This window comes from Pyrus communis, chromosome 8, assembly GCF_041283825.1.
Source record: "Pyrus communis isolate YQ-2024b chromosome 8, ASM4128382v1, whole genome shotgun sequence".
NCBI lineage: Eukaryota > Viridiplantae > Streptophyta > Magnoliopsida > Rosales > Rosaceae > Pyrus > Pyrus communis.
Genome location: NC_142572.1, coordinates 21087990 through 21107972, shown reverse-complemented (window position 1 = coordinate 21107972; position 19983 = coordinate 21087990). Strand labels below are relative to the sequence as shown.

General features: G+C 36.4%; 3 protein-coding genes across 3 annotated transcripts; 2 read left to right on the top strand and 1 right to left on the bottom strand.

The window, feature by feature from the left end:
* Positions 1–7565: 7565 nt before the first annotated feature.
* On the top strand, positions 7566–10508 carry LOC137717593 (thylakoidal processing peptidase 1, chloroplastic). The gene is made up of 6 exons (XM_068457006.2): positions 7566–8687; positions 8949–9017; positions 9138–9206; positions 9336–9422; positions 9535–9602; positions 9728–10508. Exons 1-6 carry the CDS (start codon positions 7986–7988, stop codon positions 9846–9848), a joined length of 1116 nt encoding a protein of 371 aa, XP_068313107.2. The 5' UTR covers positions 7566–7985; the 3' UTR covers positions 9849–10508.
* A 913-nt stretch (positions 10509–11421) lies between these two features.
* On the top strand, positions 11422–13367 carry LOC137718362 (protein TUNICAMYCIN INDUCED 1). Its single transcript, XM_068457897.2, has 3 exons — positions 11422–11694; positions 11801–12112; positions 12451–13367. Exons 1-3 carry the CDS (start codon positions 11539–11541, stop codon positions 13195–13197), a joined length of 1215 nt encoding a protein of 404 aa, XP_068313998.2. The 5' UTR covers positions 11422–11538; the 3' UTR covers positions 13198–13367.
* Positions 13368–13654: 287 nt separating this feature from the next.
* LOC137718079 (protein NRT1/ PTR FAMILY 4.5-like) lies at positions 13655–17052 on the bottom strand. The gene is made up of 6 exons (XM_068457590.2): positions 16973–17052; positions 16764–16851; positions 16441–16658; positions 15211–15657; positions 14958–15082; positions 13655–14784 (listed from the first exon to the last, which is right to left on the bottom strand). The coding sequence occupies exons 1-6, from the start codon at positions 16973–16975 to the stop codon at positions 13917–13919; spliced, it is 1749 nt and encodes a 582-aa protein (XP_068313691.2). The 5' UTR covers positions 16976–17052; the 3' UTR covers positions 13655–13916.
* Positions 17053–19983: the final 2931 nt, after the last annotated feature.

Below are 19983 nucleotides of genomic sequence, written 5' to 3'. Positions count from 1 at the left end.
AAAACACTGGTTAAAACGAATATTCTCATCGCACAAAATCATGACAATAGTGATGAAAAAGGGTCGTTCTTCTTCTCACTTGATATTGAAAATCAACTAGAACGAGAGTTTTTTTTAAAATCCTAATTGTTCAAATGGTTAGCTTCCCAAAATATCATCAGTACTTTGATTCGTAATATTTGATTTATATCATTTTAAATAATTAAAATTTATTATCTAATTATTTTAAATAGTTTCTTATTTACTATTTAGGGGAAAAGTATATGGAAGTACCAAAATGTCACACAACATCTAATGGTAAAATTTTTGGGTTTTGTATTAAAATAAATAAAATCAACCTATAAATAAGTTAATTGTTTAATCGTATATGAACAAATGATTAAGAACGAGAGTACATTGCGATGCGCGTGAGGTTGGAGTTCACAAGGACCGGAAAACGGTGGTCCCATAGCGCAGCACTGCAAACAATTTCTGAATGTCAGTGGGCCAGTGGCGGTAACTTTTAAAAAAGATGTGATATCCACACATCTTATTTTACTTCTCATACATTCTTTTAATTTTCGACCATATGATCGGATGAATTGAAGAAGATCAACGGATAGAAATTATCAAGAAATATGTAAGAAGTAAAAATAGAATGTGTGAATAACATACTCTTTAAAAAAAAATGGTAATTTTCAAACATCAATACAGATAAAAAAATTGCCAGATATTTACCGGACACAAACCACGTGCTTCCCATCTCGCGTTTGCTGCTGGTGCACACGTGCCCTTTTTTTTTATATAATATTTAGGGTTTTTGTTGGTAAACTGGGTAAAAAGGTCAAGTAATTACTGTCAGGCATTTGCATTGGAAATTAACTGCTGCTGGAAACGCATGCAAGCTGCCCGAAGCATGCGTATTAATTATCTGCTATCATATATTTTTAGGATCATTAATTCGAATTATTAATCATCTTCTGTAATTATATTTTAATTTGTTTTTAAGAATAAAGGTCCCATGCGGATAAATGGTTAGCCGAAAGTCATAACTAGTCAAGTTTTCATTAATATGGTTCTTCAAGTAGGGCCCTGGAAGAAATTCTATTCATATTTGTGGAGTACTTATGGGCTCTACGATGAGAGATTTTTTAATGTAATCGGAATACAAGATGATATATTACGTATTACTATATAAATTGTGAGATATGTTTGTTAAACAATTAATAGCTTAAAAAATAAAAATTTCTACCATTTTATATAAAAACACATGATATACTATCCGTATTCCGATCACAATAAAATATTTCTCCTCTACGATAAACAAGTTAATAGGGTCGGTGCGCGGCGCAGATGAAAGATGAGTTAAACTGATGTTAAGAGAAGACAAACTAATATAAAAATGTGTATGGATGACAGGCAGAAGAGTTGGAACTTTCAAACATAAAATGGGCAAAATGGAGGTAAGGGGAGGAACGTACCAAACTTGTGGACACAAATGTCCAATATTAACTTTAGGTTCAAATTCTTTCCAAGTATTGTGTCCTAGATGCAGGATAAGGTGGGGTCAAATATAAACGGGAGACATTTTTCCGTTATTCGGAACATAATTTGGTATACTATATGTTATAATATAAGTGAAGAGATTTTTCTTCTACGTATTTTCTACTAATATTATGACATGTGGTTGTATTGCTCGTGTTTCAAGTTCACTGAAATATTTCTCCAAGCATGGGGTCATCAAAGATGGAAAATGATGCTCAAGCATGGAGTTTGTGAGTGGTGAAGGTAGCAGTATTTGAATAGATTACTCTATATGTCAACGAGCAATATATATGGCGATGTTAAACCGAAATGGAAACATCCACTAATATTATTTTGTACAGATATTTCTTTTCTTTTATAAGTAAAATCTTATACCTGACTCACGTGAATGATGAATTTGATCTCAATTATGAACCGTTATTTGATGATTTAGCACAAATTCGAGTAAAAGATCTCAAACCTACTCTCATATCACCTTTGGTGCCTCCTGGTGGTCCTTCTCTCTAGCCTTTCCTCGGCCTTTATAGCTAGTTGACAGGCCACTCTTCGCATCTGATGCATCGAGATTTCATCTTGGATTTCTAAACCTCAAGCCCTATCAACCTCCAGTCGCACTCCTACGCCAACCAACGAACGACGGGGCACGCTATTACCGTGGCTCCCAATGCGGCATAAAAAAATGCTCCCGGTCATTCCACAGACACTGGGGGCCCAAGAATAATAACTACGAGGCTCCCATGATAAGAATCGAAGCCCAAAAACTTTTAAATCAGGCCTTCGTGCATTTTCATTTTTCACAAACTCTAAAATATACTTTACGTCAAGCTGTTAATCTAATGAAAAACTAATGAAAAAGATTTTAAAAGTTTGTGTTTTAATCAAAACTTATCCTATAATTTTATTTAATGATAAGGATAAAATTAAAAATAAAAAACAAAAAATAACCTCATAAAAACACGTGCATTGTAAATTCTGTAAACTTACCATATAGATTGCAACAGCTCACACCTTTTATTATTATTTTTTTTAGTAGCTTCAAACCCTAGCCTCATAGGCCCAGGCCCACGTGCCTCCTTACTCTTTCTTTATTTCTTGTTTATGAGCTTTAATGATGATAGTTAGTACTTTCAATGCTCCGCTCATGTTTCCGCTTTCGCCATTTTCAACGAAAAATGTACTAAACTATCTCCCATAATAATCTTAATTGATGATTTCCTATTTGAACTTTTTGTGAGAATGGAATAGGCTCTCATCTTTCCTAAAATTAGAGAAAGACATGCTCTCTTCAGACTTAAATGACTAAATGCTTTGGATGACTGACACTTCCTGAAGAGATTCGACCATCATAATACTTTTGACGACATTCTCATGTATAGAATAATTATTTGGGTTTTCTATTCATTGTTAGAATGTTTATGACTCATCCATTAATCAGAAAACACAACTAATCATTCGTATCTAGTTAATGTTAATGACATGCCTTTTCCAAGTTTATTTTTCAAACCATTGGCCACTAATTTCTTGGCCCCCAAAACCATAGATGCTAGTGTGCATTTTCCAGTTGAGCTTCGTCTACTGTCCATTGTTTTCTATGCCATGGTTAATGAAATAGTGATAGTACTAGTATTCAGTTTAAGAAATAGTCAGTGTTTAATTTACGAAATAGTGATAATATTAGTGTTTAGTTTAAAAAATAGTCAATGTTCAGTTTACGAAATAGTGATAGTATTAGTGTTCAGTTTAAGAAATAGTGATAATACTAGTGTTTGGTTTAAGAAATAGTTAGTGTTTTGTTTACAAAATAGTGATAGTATAAATGTTCGGTTTAAGAAATAGTTAGTGTTTAATTTGCGAAATAGTGATAATACTAGTGTACGAATTAGTGATAGTAATAGTGTTCGGTTTAAGAAATAGTCAATGTTTAATTTACAAAATAGTCATAGTATTAGTATTTAGTTTAAGAAATAGTCAGTATTCAGTTTAAGAAATAATGATAGTACTAGTGTTTGGTTTAAGATTTAGTCGTTATTTGGTTTGAGAAATAGTTAGTGTTAAGTTCTAAATATAATCAGTGTTCGATTCTATAAATAATCAATGTTCAGTTGTAAAAATAACTAGTGTTAACATGACATGACACAAACTTAAAAAATTGTCCAAACTAAAGATAAAATCACTATTTCAAAAATAAAATAAGCATTGTTTATCAAACTGAAAAATGAAAAATTTTCGTTATTGTTTGTCTTGTAATATTATTATTTAGTTTGTTCCAAAAAAAAAAAAAAAATTATGAAACAATGGTCAAATAAAATACAATAAAATAAAAAGTAAAAATTGTAATATTTATGGAGTGAGAGTAGAGTGATATGAGGAATTGAGCCAACCTCAACTGTGTGCTTTGCGACTCTCATTCCCACCTCTTACTTGATTGTCCCTTTACTGAAGGTCTATGGCAACATGTGTTGGTAAGGTGTGGGGTTCCTTGACTTCTTCCTCCATGACCTTCTTTTGTGGATTATGTGGCAGCCCATTGGTGGGGGAAATCGCTTCTCGTGGCGGTCAAAAAGCTTTCTCTTGCAGTTACTGTCTATTGCATTTGGTGTGAACGGAATAACCGCATGTTCAACAATTGTAGGAAACCCCCTGCTGCTCTTCTTCAGTCAATCACTAATATGATCCGGTGTCGGCTATGTACTTTGCATGTTAAGCCCTCTACCATTAACATGATGATCCTCCATAATTGGAATGTTGCTGCTCATTAGGCTCTATGTTTTCCCGTCGTCTTCCTCTACGTGGGTTAGGCTTTGTTTTGGGATTGTTTCCCCTTTGTTCTTTGGTACTGTGAGAGTTTCTCTCTTATTGTTTATTGTTCTTTTTAGGCTTTGCCCTATTAATATAAATCTTTATTTAACAAAAAAAAAAAAAGAGATGAGAAAAAAAAAATTGATGTGAATGGGTGAGGTGAGAGAAGAGAGAAATTTGATAGGAATATGTGAAAGAGGAGAGAGAGAGAGAGGAGCTAATAATGGTGGAGGAAGAAACAGAGAGGGAGGGAAATGATGTGTGATTGAGTGATGTGACGTACGCGTTAGATTTTGTTTTTGATTTTTTTTTTAATTATTATGTTAAATTTTTGTCAAATTTTTATTAAAACTTAAGTCATTTTTATTAAAGTTTAAGTCTTCTTTATTAAATAAAGTTAGTGGATGACTTTTTGTTAAAAAAAAGTTGAGAGAAACCCTTTTCATTAAAACTCTCTTAATCTAATCAGTAATCACAATAAGTTTTCACAATGGATGGTGTTATCCACAAACTTTTTTTCCTACTTTCCAAACAAATCTCTTAAATTTTCATTTATCGAATTAAATGACATAAATCGAATATAGAGTGTGTGAAAGACCAAAAAAAAAAAAAATGTATGAATAGCACCACATTCAACAATTAACAATTAAACATCAAACCTCACTATAAATATTCATCATTCGAGTCAAACTTAATACTTTATTCAATTAAGTAAATTCGAATATCGTTATAAGCATGTTTACTTTTTGCAATTTCACTAAAAGCATCATTTGTATTAAAATTCGTGGTTGATGCTAATGAAGTTGCACAGCCTCAAAAATCGAGCTGTCATTCATCTTTTCAATCATTGTCCCGTTAGAAGCAAATTCGTTTTCAATATGGCGTTTAGTTACATAAATGAAACATTAATTTGCTTTCAATTGATCATGGTGGGGAAATATTTGGTTATTAGCTCATGTGAATATAACATTCCGTTACTGATTACGACATATGAATATGTATTTTAGTTATATGCAATAATTTTTCGATCAAGGTACTTTTTTTTTTTTTAGCAAAGATTACAGTACTATTTATTGAACAAGGATAAAGTAAAGACTTGATTGTCAACCATATGAACATAGCGTTCATTACGTGGCTCGATTATATAAAAATACATTTCTGACGATATACAAAATTTTTTATTATATATTTTACCGTTTATTTACGCAGGTCAAATTACAATTTAATATCAAACTTACTACGTAGACATACATATCGTTATTGATTAAATGATCACGTGCGCCATGTCATAATTGTTAAATCAGAATGGATCAAGAATCTACCGAACCACATTGTTTGACATTCGGATAACTTAATCCGGTTAATCAAGCTAATGTTGCTGACATATGCGCTTCCGTCATCAACTGCTTCAATTACATACACACTCAGTCAACGGAAAAAATTCAACTTCAAATTGTTAAGGGAATTGTTATTAGCACTTCAAAAATCTTATTTGGCACTTTAAACTTTCTATAATTAAAAAGAAAAATACGCTTGTAAGGAGTGCTGAATGAAATTTTTAAAGTAATAATAATAATTCCCATTATTAAAACGCCCCTTTTGATTTTGACAATTTCCCACTTTACCACCATTTTTCTTTTTGTTTATGCATTATATTTGGAAATATATTAATCCAACTTAAACTATAGGACTAATTGCAAGTTGCTTTTATTATAGTGGTGGAAAGGCTATGAGCTTCATGATGGCGTGGTTTATTACAGTGGTGGAAAGGCTATGAGCTTCATGATGGAGTGGTTTCAAACTTCGTCGGTGATTAATATATATTTAATCTTACAAAATTTATTGTTTGACAGAAAAACAAAAAAACTATAGGACTAAATGCATTTTGCATCTTTCATGTTAGTTTTGATTTTCAAAATGAGCCACGAGATTTTAGTTTTTTCAAGTTGTCCTTTAAGATTTTAAAATTGCATCAATTTATACTCTTTGTCTAATGCATTAAATAAATCTTCATCAAAATTGATGACACGGTGAGTACAAAATCCATTACTTCGACATGTAAGTCACATTTATATCATATTAACTACAAAACTCATCAACTTAAGGGATATTTATACGTTCTAATATCTTAAGCGATAACGTGAGAAAATTGAAACTGCCCATTTTAAAAATCATCTCAAATTTTGAGGTGTAAAATATACGTAGTCCTAAATTATATAGTTTTAAATTCCCAAAACACCTTAGACCCGTTACTTTGCAACAGAAAATTGTAATGTTATAATCGTCTTTTCGATATTGTTTTTGAGGTAGGTGCGTGGAACGGAGGAAGGTAAGGCTATTCTCAGTCAAAGTCAACCAAATACCGGAAAGCGACTTTGGAAGCCACGGTTGCTCTCCACCACAATTGTCGAAAGACCAAATTATCCTTGGAGTTATGCGGATTTTAATTTCAGTTACAACCTAGCTATATACTTTGTAACTAAATGTTTTATTTTTTGGTGAAAAGACTGAAAGTTAAATTAAACTATATTTCATCTATTTTAAACATATTTACATGGTTAATGAATTTAATGTTTACGGTATAAATTCGATAAAAAAAAAATACAAGAAGTTTGTAATTCAAGTTGTCTAATATTTATTTATGTATTCGAGGTTATAAGTTTGATTTTTCTTTCATTTATAATTGCTTGTATAAAAACACATAATAGTAACATATAAAAACCAATGCACGTGGTGAAGTGTAATAGTTGTTAGGGTATTCCTCTTTAACCCGTTGAGTTCTAATTCAAATTATCCTCTTGTCTCAATTAGTGTAAAAAAAAAGAAAAAAAACCAATTCAAAGATAATACTAACAATTATCCTTTCAATCCATATCTCGAGTTTGATTTTTCTCTGCCATTACCACTTGAATAAAAACAACATACTAACATATAAAGAAAATGTAAAAGTTAGTATTATGTTGTATGATTTAATCGCTTGAGGAAAATAAAAGTGAACATGCCTTTCAATGCCTACTTCTACAACATATTTATTCCAAAATCTAGCATCGTGTATAAAAAGGTAGTGCTATTCACACAATTTTTTTTCATTTGTACACACTTATCAATTTTTGTCCTAATTTTTTTGTTTCAAATTATTAGATCCGAAAACTAGAAATTAAGAGATACATGAAAAGTAAAAATAAATGTCATGAGGGCACCACCTCATATAAAAACTATGACAAAAAGGAGACACCAAAGGTACAATCGTAAATAAGGAAAGAAGCAAAGGCCATTTTCGTCTACAAAATCAGCTGCCTTTCTAATAAAACCTATCGTTCACAATTGCAGCCCCAACTTTGCGATTTCTGTCGATTCCAAATCGCCTGCTCGTGACTCGTGAGTCGTGACTCGCGAGCTTCACTCTCTCTCTCTCTCTCTCCGGCAAACTACGTCGGAGCTTTTCTCCTCCCAAACCCTAATTTTCCCAATCCCCAATTTTTTTCCCCAAATCACCTCCAATTCTGTAACCCCACATTTCAATTCAACCTTCCCGCCGCCGATTCACCGTCGTCAACCTCCGCAATGGCATCCATCGCTTGCTAGGGTTTCCTAGATCCATCCCGTCACTCTCCGACAGCACACTGCACCACTACTTCACCAACCTAATCAAATTCATAGTTATGGCTATTCGTGTCACCCTGAGCTTCTCCGGCTATGTGGCCCAAAACCTTGCATCCTCGGCGAACCTCCGCGCGGGGAACTGCCGAGGATTTCAAGAATGCTGGGTCAGGTCTCGGGTATTCGGATCCAAACAGAAGCCCGATATCGACCCCTCTGTCCCCGTCCGCAATTACCAGACCCAATTCTCCCGCTCGAAGCCTTCGTCGGCCGCCGTAAGGCCCTTGCCGTCGCTGTACACCGCCCTCGCCGAGGAGATTCTAGGCGAGAGCAGCAAGAGCCCGATCGTGCTGGGGTTGATCTCGCTTCTGAAGTCAACGGCTGTCGCCACAGGCGTCTCTTCGGCTTCGGCCGCCATGGGGATTTCGCCGTCAAAAGTCAGTTCGATCATGCCCTTTTTACAGGCATCGAAGTGGCTTCCCAGCAACGACACCGTCCCGGAGTCGATAATGAAGGAAGTGGATAAAGGTGGAACGTTGTGCGTGGACGAGGTTGCTGAGGCCTCGCAGCTAGCTAAGAAAGACTTGGGCAGGACCGGGTTTTTGTCACGAGTGTTGAATTCTTGCTCGGAGGACGCTAAGGCTGTGTTCACTGCTGTTACAGTTAGTGTATTGTTTAAGTCCTTCTTGGCTGAGCCCCGATCGATTCCCTCCACTTCAATGTATCCTACTCTCGATGTGGGTGACCGAGTTTTGGCGGAGAAGGTGAGTTTATGTTCGAATTTTCCCCGTCTTTTAATTTGTTCAATGTTGGTATTCTGATTGATTGATAGTTGATTTAGTCTTGGTTAGTACGATGTGAATTTGAATTGGGGTATGGAAATTTATGCTTGCAATCTACTTGGTGAATTAATAAATGTGGAAAATTTTCTTCTGTTGGTGTCTGAAATCGATTACGTGTAGTACATTATATTCTCAACCAGATTCTCAGTTCAGCTGATATCTTTTATTCCTTTGATGAATCAGGTTTCATATTTCTTTAAAAATCCTGAGGTTTCAGATATAGTAATTTTCAAGGCACCTCCAATCTTACAGGTAATGTATATAATGTAACTACATTTTGTATGAATTTCGATTGCACCCTTAGTTACATTTTGTAAGAAATTTTAGCATGTGGCACTGACATTTTTAATCTTCTGTTTTGTTGTGTACTAGGAATTTGGTTACAACTCATCCGATGTATTCATCAAAAGAATTGTAGCTAAGGCTGGAGATTGGGTCGAGGTATTAATCTCGTTAATCTTCATAGTTCATGGTTATAAGTTTATAGCTCAGGCAGTTTATTGATAAAATTGAAAAACTGTATGCCTTGGTTTTTTGACATGTTATTTGCTTGGACTTTCTGTTGATCAGGTTCGCAATGGGAAATTACTTGTCAATGATCTTGTTCAGAATGAAAATTATGTTTTGGAGCCGCTCGCTTATGAAATGGATCCAGTGGTAGGCATCCTCTTCTGGCTTCTCATTGATTTGTTTTCCTTCAGTTGATTTGGATACGGAGAGACATGGACGATTGCTTACAAAATTGTGTCCTGCTTGCTTGATTATGCAGCTTGTTCCAGAAGGCTATGTCTTCGTATTGGGAGATAATCGCAACAATAGTTTTGACTCTCATAACTGGTACGTCTAAGCTCTTAGTATAGCACATTAAGATCATTATCCTTCCAACTGAATTGTTATATCTTCGTAACCAAAAAAAGAATTATCGCATCGCTGACATGTTGATGTTGTTTACTTGTTTTCAGGGGTCCACTTCCTGTGAAAAACATTCTTGGCAGATCAGTATTTCGCTACTGGCCTCCTTCCAAGGTGTCTGACACCACGTTTGAACCACAGGGACCAAATAACGTCGTTGCAGTTTCTTGACCAGTTGCCCTCTGTTTGCAGGGGGAGGACCTCAGAATACATTCTTATTCTCTTATCAAGATAGTGAACTGACTTTCACTACTCTTTTGGCTCGTTTTCGAGCACTTTGAAGATGATTTGGATGGATAAACTTATCCATCAGTCTGTGAATCTGTATGAAATTTAAACTTACTCTGAACGAGCAAAAGAAAGATGAAGCTAAAGTTTTCAACTTATATGATTCATCAAATTATTTTGTTCTTAATATGTTGTTGGGAGGTTCAGCTGCCATACATGAGGTTTCAGCACCTGTGAGGAACCAAACGTCCAAAGGAAGGGGAAGATTCATCTGGAAGTACAGCACCTCTCGTGCCGGGTGAAGGTCTGATCGCCTTTGATGCTGGTGGGATGATTCTTGTCATACGAAGAGACGGAGATGGTTCGCGGATGGTAGCCGCAGATGGTTCTTTGCAGTAATGCTGAAAGCTTGCCCATGAATTGAACTTGGCCTCCCTTTTTTACCTGTTGCCTGTAGGCTTTGCTTGCTTCCTTCGAAGCATCCGTGTAAAATGGCGTCTTTGGAGTTCTGCTGTTCCATTTTATAAGACGCATTGTTCATCTGTGTAAAACGTTGTTCGTTGATAATCCGATCAAACTGCTCCCTTGATTGAGTAGTTGGTATTTTATGGCTTGTTCTGTAGCCTACTTGAACTTAACTTTTTAAACTCAAAAATAATTTTTAAATTTTAGGCCTTAAAAACTTGTTTGATAGAATTATTTTCAAAAACTAAACTCAAAATTAACTAAAAAATATAGTTTATTATCTAGTTTTTAGAGCTTTTAAATTTAAGCTCACTCATTTCTTTTCTCTCCCTTCTTCCATTTCACTCAAAATCTTTCTTTTCTTCTCTTTCTCTCATTTGTTTTTATTTTTTATTTTTTTTATACCTTTTTCGTCTCTACTTCAACCTGCTCTCTTCATTCTCTCGGTTCTTTCTATCACTCTTCTTCTTCTTTATTTGGTGCGATCCTCTCTCTTCTTCCTCTTTCCTTTAATCGTCTCTTGCTTTCTTTCCTCCTCTCTCCTCTTTCTCCCTTTCCTGCGACCCTCACTTTTTGGATCTCTTCGTCTAGTTTAAATCGCAAACCATCAAGTTTTTGAGTCTTAAAGAAAATTGTTTTCAAGAAATGTTCTCAATAAATGTTTTGAGAAATTATAAAAATTTCCAAATAAGATACCAAATAGATCCTTAATTTTTCTTCTTGTGCTAATGCATCAAGGGAACGATTTCAATTCTATTTTTTATTCATCTCCATGAAATGTTTTGTTTGGATATATGAATCCGAATTGAACGAAAAAGATCAAACTGCCCTCTGGTTCAATTTAGTTATGCCATATTCAATTTCAGCACACCGAAATTTTTTTGGAAAACCGGAAATACTAACAGGGCATTTCTATTCCGTCTGACCATTAGTGTTAAAAATCGAACTCAGGATATCCTATATAAAATACGGACTAAAGTTCAAATATTCATCCCTACTCAATGAAAAATGAAACTAATTATAGCAACCAAATGAAAAAAATTTAAAATAAGATAAGTGGCAGCTAAAAAAAAAAATTAACGGTCTCATGAGTAAGGTTATCCCATCATCATTGGAACCCAAAACTCAAACACGGCGGTGAGAGAGTGGGACGCGATCCCTTCCGCTTATGTCTGTCGTTGACGAATCAAAACATACACAAAAAACGATGAGGACCGGCGGCGCCACCGTGTCCCTTCTCCTCTTCCTCTACCTCCAGTTCCCGCTTCAATTAATTCTCGCTTTCAATTCTTCCTCTCTAAACGACGACACTCGAATCCTGCAGGTACTCTCTCTCTTCTCGATCTCATATCTCTCTCTCTCTCTCTCTCTCTCTACAGCTCTGTGATTTTTAATTTCTACTTTTCTTTCCATTTTGGTGAATTTTGAAGGAAGTTCTGAAGCAAATCTCGGCCAAGCACAAGTGGGATTTGCGGGACGTGAGGGTCTCCAGGCTGGATGTGGGCAGGGTCCGATTCGAGAGCGCCCAGCGGTACGAGTTCCGGGTCGGATTCGGGAAGATCCACGTCGGCGTCTTGTCCTCTGACGACGTCGCTTCCTGGAAGAAGTTCAGGAAACCCAGGACCCATTTGGGCTCCCTCGTTCAGGAGCTCAGCTCCATGGCCGTTGTCGATACTTTCGAAGTGGAGGGTCCGTTTGAGTTGCGCGTCGGCGGCTCTCACGAGCTCTCGCTTTCATTGCCGGTAAGCTCATTGCTCAATTTAACGCCTAATCGAACTTGAATTTCAGAATTATGTTAGTTATCTTGATTGGTTCTCATCAGATTACAAATGATTCGATAAAAAACAGAACTTTTTCACTAAATTGTCACCAAACCGGCACTAAACGAACACGAAAAACTTGTTTTACTGTGCTGTTTATTGCCCCATGTATTGAGAATTTGTAGAATTCTATTTGTGCATACTTTGCAAGTGTTTTCAAAGTGGTTTTGATTGACACTATAGCTCACTTGTTGCTCTTTTCGAGTTTTCGGACAATTTCATATACGAATAGCTTGAGAAATTTCTTTTGTATATTGTAGATGAACACTACATATAATGGGTTGAAAAGGATTCTTGTTGGTGATGGCATAACTGTGGAGGTAAGCAGAGCGATTGAAGTCTCTGTGTTCCATGCGTCTGATCTTGGTTTATCATCAAATGGCAGTGGTGCTACTAAGAAGGAGAGAAGTGAGTTTTGGCCCATTGGGCATTCATACTGTGCACCATTAGTTCCAATTCGTGTTTTAGGGCCGGCAACATCGGTTGCATACAAGACTCGAAATCATGGTGCCCACATTGAAACTAATTTTATATCCAAGGAGATAGTTGAATTGTTGCCAGAGAAGTGCTATAGAAGTCATGCATACAAGAAGCGGCCTTGTCCCATTGATTCTTTAAGTTTGAGGATATCTATGCTGGAAAGAATTTGGAAAGGCTTTCTTGGTGACAGAATTCGCCAGAACAAATTGTCGGGATTTGTTGAAGGAAAAATCAAAGCTTCAACTATTGTCCGCTTCAAGGTTGAGCTCGAATTGGATTTTCGGAGGGTTGGTGCACTCCATGACAAAGAAGGGTGGAGAACTATGCCAGCTGTTCAACGGGTTTGGTTTGAAGTTTTGGCGAGAGTTGAATTAAAGAGGGTTAAGCCTCTCTTTGTTAGAAAGATTAGGCCCTTCATTGTAGCTGATTCAGTTGCATGGAGTAGTTTGACGTCAAATATTTCCTTTACGAAGTCCGGATCTGTCCTTGGCCCTCCGGAGGCGTTAACACTGGATGTGAAGTGGTAGAGTAAACTTGTAAAGTATTCTTTTTTGAGAATGTTTTGCAGATTAAGGCGACAAGGCTTTGTTTGTGCCCATGCCCCTTTTTCTATATGATAGATGAAACAGTACATGCCAGTGGCACTCTCGATTGCTCCTGTAAGTAAATTGTTAATTAAGAAAACAAACGTTATACAGATTGATGACTTGATATTAGTTTGATCTTATTTTGCTTTCGACTTTATAATCTGATATAGTCAGGATCGTTTTGTTGGATCGTTGCCTCTGTGATCGCTTGAGTCTCATTTTCATTGCATAAGCTTTTTCCTTCATGAGTTTTTGGTTTTGGTGGATACTCACTGTATATATGTTGGATGAAATTGGTTCGTCTAGAATAATATGTAATCATCATAGGGAAACGATTCCCGCACTCTGAATTTCTCCGGAGTGCGGAAATCATTTCCCCTTATCATGTTGCCCTTCATTTTGAAGTTTAATATCATGTGTTATAAAATGCATTTCATAATATGGGTTCTCTTAATAATGTTGATAATCATTACAATATATACTAATCATTCATGTACCAACAAGTGCCGTCCACACACTCATTTTTGCCTCTGACACATCTCTTGTTAATTTATATCCTTTGATTTTCAATTCATCCGATCCGATGGCCGAAAATTGAGAGAGGTCTGTGAGAGGTAAAAAGGGGTGTGTAGACAGCACCACCCTAAAACAAACCCTAACTAGGTTTTAACCATTTCAACCTTCCCACTGTAATCACCTTCCTTAATCACCTCCACCTTTTTGTACTTATACCAAGATGCACAAAGCACATAACCTCCAAAATTAAGCACACTGAGCCCTGCCAACAACCAATAGAAATAGTTCAGCTTATCTCTGTTCAAATTATTGCTAGCCAGCCACCCGCCGCTGACTTTATTCACCACCTCCACCACCACCGTGCTCAAGAAATACCCAAACGCAATTGAACACCACGATATGGCGGTGCTGAGGGACTTCATCCCGACCGCACTCTCAGCATAGAAGAACTCCAGAAGCCCTACCAATGTAAACATATCCGCAGCTCCGAAAATTGCATACTGCAACCCCAGCCAAAACACACTCATCGGCAGTGGCTCTGCGCTGTCGACCATGTTGTGTTGAACCGCTACGTGTTTGCGGCGAGTTTCTATGAGTCCGGCCACCGCCATGGAGATAGCAGAGAGCACTAGCCCAACTGCGATGCGCTGGAGGTGGCGTATCCCGGTTGGGATCCCGGTGATTTTTCGAGCGATTGGCACGAAAATTCTTTCGTAAATCGGGATAAGAAAGAACATGAACGTTAAGGGGATTGCTGGGATTGAAGGGCCGGGAACTTTGAATCCGAGCAGATTACGGTTCATGGTTGTGCTCTGTTGGATTGAGAAGGTCTGGAGTTGCGCCATGCATGTGTTCATGAAGACAGTGCTTAATATGATTGGGAGCATGCGGATTAGGAGCTTTGTTTCTTCAACTTGTGTGACAGTGCATAGGCTCCATGATCCATGCACTGTAGGTGTTGATGCACCGTCAGCCGTAGTGCCACTGGAGATTGCTGCGCGGTCCAACCATCTGATATGTAATTCATAAGCACTTTTAACTTTTTCTATCAAACATTATAAGAAGCACTTTTAGTTATATACAAGCGTTTCTATTCTAAAAACACCGTCAAAACATGACTTTTAGTAGTTTTGTCTTACAGTTTGAATAGAGGAAATTTGTAAGTGTAGACAATCTCGATTTACCTGAATTGATCTGTTCTCTGAAGAATTTCATGTTGTTCACCTGCTTCTTTGTCATGGATCTCATGCAACTCCTCTGTATTCTCAGGAATTTGAAGTTTTCGGTTTTTGATGGCAACCACACAAACCTAAACAATCAAGAACAAACTTAATCAACCTCTAATTACGTATTTACAAATGAAAGTAATTGGTCAAACGGTGTCATTTTCTTAAATATTATAATTTGACACGTCTGCATAAATTTGTGATTCATTACCTGTAGGATACTTAGGAGGGGGCTTCCCTTGGGAACATTGTTTCTGTAGAGTGACTTTCCCATGCACACAAAAAGAAGAGCAAAGAGAACTGCAATGGTGCACACAACAAAGGACAGGTCCCAGCCATGGTTGGTGCTGATCCAAACCACAAAAGTGACACCAAAAATAGCTCCAATGGTGAGGCTGAACAAGAACCAGTTGAAGAAGCTGGACAACTGTGCTGCTCCCTTAGGGTCCTTCTCGTCGTATTGGTCGGCTCCCAGGGCCGGCAAAGCTGCCTTGACGCCGCTGGTGCCTAAAGCCATTAGGTAGAGTCCGGTGTAGAGCATTACAAGTTGGCTTGTGTTTGGAGCCTCACACTGGTACATTTGGCTTGGTGCAACACCTTTGCAAGGGAACGGCCTTAGTTGAGGGAAGTGTGCTTGTATTGTTAGCAGACCAAGTCCCTGCGGATTTGTAAATTAATAAATGTTTAGTTTTAGTGTTTCTTTTCAGATAATTCTAGCATCAGTCGTGCATATACAAATAAATTTATTATAATCGTTTTTTTTTTCTTCCCAAAAACAAGAATGATCAGGATTAGCTCATGAAGAAGTAGCACTCCTTTTTAACTAATATTTGTTAGTTTACTGGTTTGTAAGAGGGACAGGACTGCTAAGATCCACATATAAGTACTGTTTAATTAAGTGACATGATGTCATCATGATTGTCTGCATGCTCGATCATCAACCAACAGTAGCCACATGATATCATCAGCTATTATGGGGTTTACCAATGATCTTCTGGCTCTCCATTAAGTCTAAAATTAGATTATGCCTTTTGCATTAATCAAATATTTGCAGGCCATGGCTTTGGCTTCTTTTCTAAAGTTTCACTAAATTGATTATTTTGGTCTTTGCTAGATGCAATATGCAATTCGAAGAAGATTCTTTTTATTAGGTGAGCCTGACTGCACAACACACATAACGTGCGGAAAGATAATGCTAGGATGATTAAATTTGTAGATAAAATTTTGTAAACTAAATAACATGGAAGTTGATTGCATGCTAATTAATTCTTATTGATGACACATAATTTAGTTTATAAATTTTGTATAAGAATTTAGTCTCTCTAGCATTATACACACTCAAATATACCACGTGATAAGTGTTGTATATACAAACAAATAGACCACCATTAAATAACAATATAAAGTAAAAATGTCTTATTTTCTTTTAGAAGAGACTTACCACCAATTCAATGCAGATGAAGACGACACAAGTTTTGAATCTCGACCAATAAGTATCAGAGATGAAGCCACCAACTAGGGTTAGTATAAATGCAGTCCCCATGAAGTTGGTAAGAGTGGTGGCAGACTTTGTCAAGCTCAAGTTCATATATCCATAGAAATAAGTCACAAGGCTCATAGCATTTGCAATAAACGCCATGTTCTCGAGTCCCTCCGTCGCTGCACGCATGCACGTAAATTCAGCATGAATAGTAATTACGTACTTAAAGAGAAACTAAAATCTAAAAAAAGAGTAAATATGATAATTTCAGTCGTAAAAGTTACCGAATACGAAAAGTGCAGCTCGATTTCCTCCTAGCCTTGCTGCAGCTGCCTGCTTAGGCTTGCCTTCAAACCTTTGGCAGATGTCGGCCTGTTCATATATAATCTCATATTAGGGTTTTAAAATGACAAATAAATATGGGATCATACAAATGATCTTAATAATTTTCTTTCTGTTGAGCTTGAATGGTGCCCCTAGAAAGATGAATTACCATTGTGCCTTGAAGTGTAGGAGGAGAGGGTGCCTGGTCTTCCGACTCTTCTGATTTTTGTGGAGGTTGGCTGATGGTTTGATACTGATACCCAAAAGGAATATATATATATAGAGATGTACGGATGCTTTTCTGGACAAATGATAACAAAAAGGAATCAATTGGCATCTTTGGATTTTGGAAGACTTGCTTGGCCATATTTTGTTTCTTATAGGACCTGTATGTCTCTATCTGATCTCTGCATAATATGTATTTAATTATGTAATAAGGGTATTGCCACGCTCATGTGTGAGAAATGATATATGTTTCTTAACATCATTTAAATTAAAATGTTGAATTTTTCTTGAGTAGTTCTTTTTTTTTTTTTTACTACCCCATCCCTTACCCACCCCAAGCCTTGAACCCAAGACCTCCTAGATTACCCCACCCCTTACCCACACCCTCACCACTAGGCTAGCCCTAGTGGTTTGAATTTTTCTTGAGTAGCTACGTGCACTCAGTGTCGATACATATTTGACCATTAAATTTGATATGATTCTTTCTCCATCTTCCCAATTCTACCAGCACACAGACCAGAAACTCTCTCTCTTCCAAACAAAAAAATTGAGCAAATTTCCAATTTAATAGATAGTTTGAGTCGAAATCTCAAACTCTTTTGGTTGGTTTGTTTGTTGCCGTTGTTGTCCTGCTCTCTCTCTCTCCTCCGACACCGCGACTTAAGGATTAAAAGGAAAAATTTCTAATATGTTCCCCCTAAATCATCATTTCCGATGAAACAGTTCTCAATTTCTTATTTCTCTCACCGGTTTCGATTCTGGTTCCTCACTTTTTATGAGATTGAGGTCAACGGTTGTTTGTTTTTCATAATTGCAGTTGTTTTGTGGCCGTTCGATTGATGGGGAATCATCCTAGCCATCTATTGGTCGTAGTACCAGATACTACGTAGTATTAAAGATTATTCATACAAACTTAAAAAGTAGGGTAAAGTACAAAAAACTATCTTAACTATTGGTGTCACGACACTTTCATACCTCATATTTTAAAATTGACAATGTCATACCTCATCTTTAGAAATTGTGTCAATGTTATACCTTCCGTTAGTTTTGCCGTTTATTTTTTAGTTAAATGATGACGTGGCTTGATCCGGGACCATTTTTTATTAAAAAACTAATAAAATATTATTAAAAACAAAACAAATCATTTAATATTATTTAAATATTAAAATAATAAAATAATAAAAAATAAATCTCTCCTTTTTGTCCCTCCCTCCTCTCTCTCTCTTCACCATCTTCCTGCAATCCAGGAAGAAGAAGAGGAAGAAGAAGAGAAAAAAAAAAAAAAAAACCCCAAACCAAACCCAGTTCGTCCCCTCTTCCCTCACCACAAACCCAACCCCCTGCAACCCAAAAAGAAGGAGGAGGAAGAAGAAGAAGAAAAAAAAAAAAAAAAAAAATCAACCCCAACCCAACCCGAAGGAGGAAGAAGAAGAAAAAGGAAAAAAAATAAAAAATTGAGAAACTCTCGTCCTCTCCCCCCACCTCCCCCCAAAAAAAAAACCCACCTGCAAAAGAAAAACAAGAAGAAGAAGAGAGAAGGAAGCGAAAAAAAAAAAAAAAAAAAAAAAAACCAACCCCAACCCAACCCGAAGTGGAAGAAGAAAGAAGAAGGAAAAAACAAAAAAACAAAAAAAAGGGAAACTCCCACCCCCACCCCACCCCCATCACCCCACCCCCCCCCCCCCCCCCCCCACCAACCAAATACCCACCCACCCTGTGCAAAAGAAAAACAAGAAGAAGAAGAGAGAAGGAAGAAAGAAAAAAAAAAAAAAAACAAAAAAACAAAACCCAGTTCATTCGGATCTGGGTTTTTTTTTTTTTTTTTTTTTTTTTATTTTTTATGGGTTGCAGGTAATGGATGTGAGGTTGGGTGCAAAGGGTGGGTGCGGGGAGAAGAGGGGGTGGGGAACGGGGAAAACAAATTGATTTTTTTTTTTTTTTTTTTTCCTCTCTTCTTTTTTTCTGGGTTGCAATTGCAGGGAAGAAGATGAAGATGGGAGAAGAGAAAGAAGGGGGGGGAAGGGGACGACTGATGTTGTGATGTTGGTTTTTTTTTTATTTTTTTATTTTTTTATTTTTTTTCAAATAACTTTTTTTTATTATTTTAATATTTAAAAAATATTAAATGATTTTTTTTAGTTTTTAATAATTTTTTAATAAAAAATGGGTCCTGGATCAAAACACATCAGCATTTAATTGAGAAATAAACGGTCAAGCTAACGGAAAGTATGACATTGACACAAATTTGTAAGATGAGGTATGACATTGTCAATTTTAAAAGATGAGGTATGAAAGTGTCGTGACGCCAATAGTTGAGGTAGTTTTTTGTACTTTACCCTAAAAAATACTATATATTTGACAATTTACAATGGTATCACGGGTACAGGTATCCACAGCATAGAGTACTCTATAAAATAAACAGGAATTAATCAATTGGTAAATTAGGGTTTTCAAGCTGCAGGGTTCGCATTTCAAGCATCAGAGCCATCGTAATTATTCAAGGTAATTACTAATTAAGATTCTTAATTAAATTAAATTTAAGGGGTTATATAGTAGTATTATTTGGTCAGAGACAAGAGATTAGAATTACACATGAAGCAGACAAAGGTTGAATTATATATAGGGTTTGTTAAGAGGGGCACATCAAAGCTGAGGTATATTTGTCTCTTCCACTTGTATTTAAAAAATGGAATTTACTTTGTTTTCTTCTTTTCAGTTTGTTCATTTTTTGAACCGTTGCAATGTTTGCAACTACTTATTAATCCTTGAAACTATAAGAGCTTTCTTATTATCCTTTTTATATGTTACTTTCCTCCATCGTCATTTCTCACCTTGCATTTTATGACTAACTAGCTAGCCAAAATATAAATGCCAAAAGATTCATGGAGTCAAATAATAAAGTTCAACTCTAATTGAATTACATAGTTATAATTGATTTGAATTTGGGTTAGAGTT

Coding starts and splice junctions, on each gene's coding strand:
- LOC137717593 (XM_068457006.2), top strand. CDS start 7,986: ATGGCTATTCGTGTCACCCTGAGCTTCTCCGGCTATGTGGCCCAAAAC. Junction 8,688..8,948: donor ACCGAGTTTTGGCGGAGAAG/GTGAGTTTATGT, acceptor TTGATGAATCAG/GTTTCATATTTCTTTAAAAA. Junction 9,603..9,727: donor AGTTTTGACTCTCATAACTG/GTACGTCTAAGC, acceptor ACTTGTTTTCAG/GGGTCCACTTCCTGTGAAAA.
- LOC137718079 (XM_068457590.2), bottom strand. Junction 16,659..16,763: donor AGCTGCACTTTTCGTATTCG/GTAACTTTTACG, acceptor GCATGCGTGCAG/CGACGGAGGGACTCGAGAAC. Junction 15,083..15,210: donor CCCTCCTAAGTATCCTACAG/GTAATGAATCAC, acceptor TTGATTGTTTAG/GTTTGTGTGGTTGCCATCAA.
- LOC137718362 (XM_068457897.2), top strand. CDS start 11,539: ATGTCTGTCGTTGACGAATCAAAACATACACAAAAAACGATGAGGACC. Junction 11,695..11,800: donor ACGACACTCGAATCCTGCAG/GTACTCTCTCTC, acceptor TGAATTTTGAAG/GAAGTTCTGAAGCAAATCTC. Junction 12,113..12,450: donor AGCTCTCGCTTTCATTGCCG/GTAAGCTCATTG, acceptor TGTATATTGTAG/ATGAACACTACATATAATGG.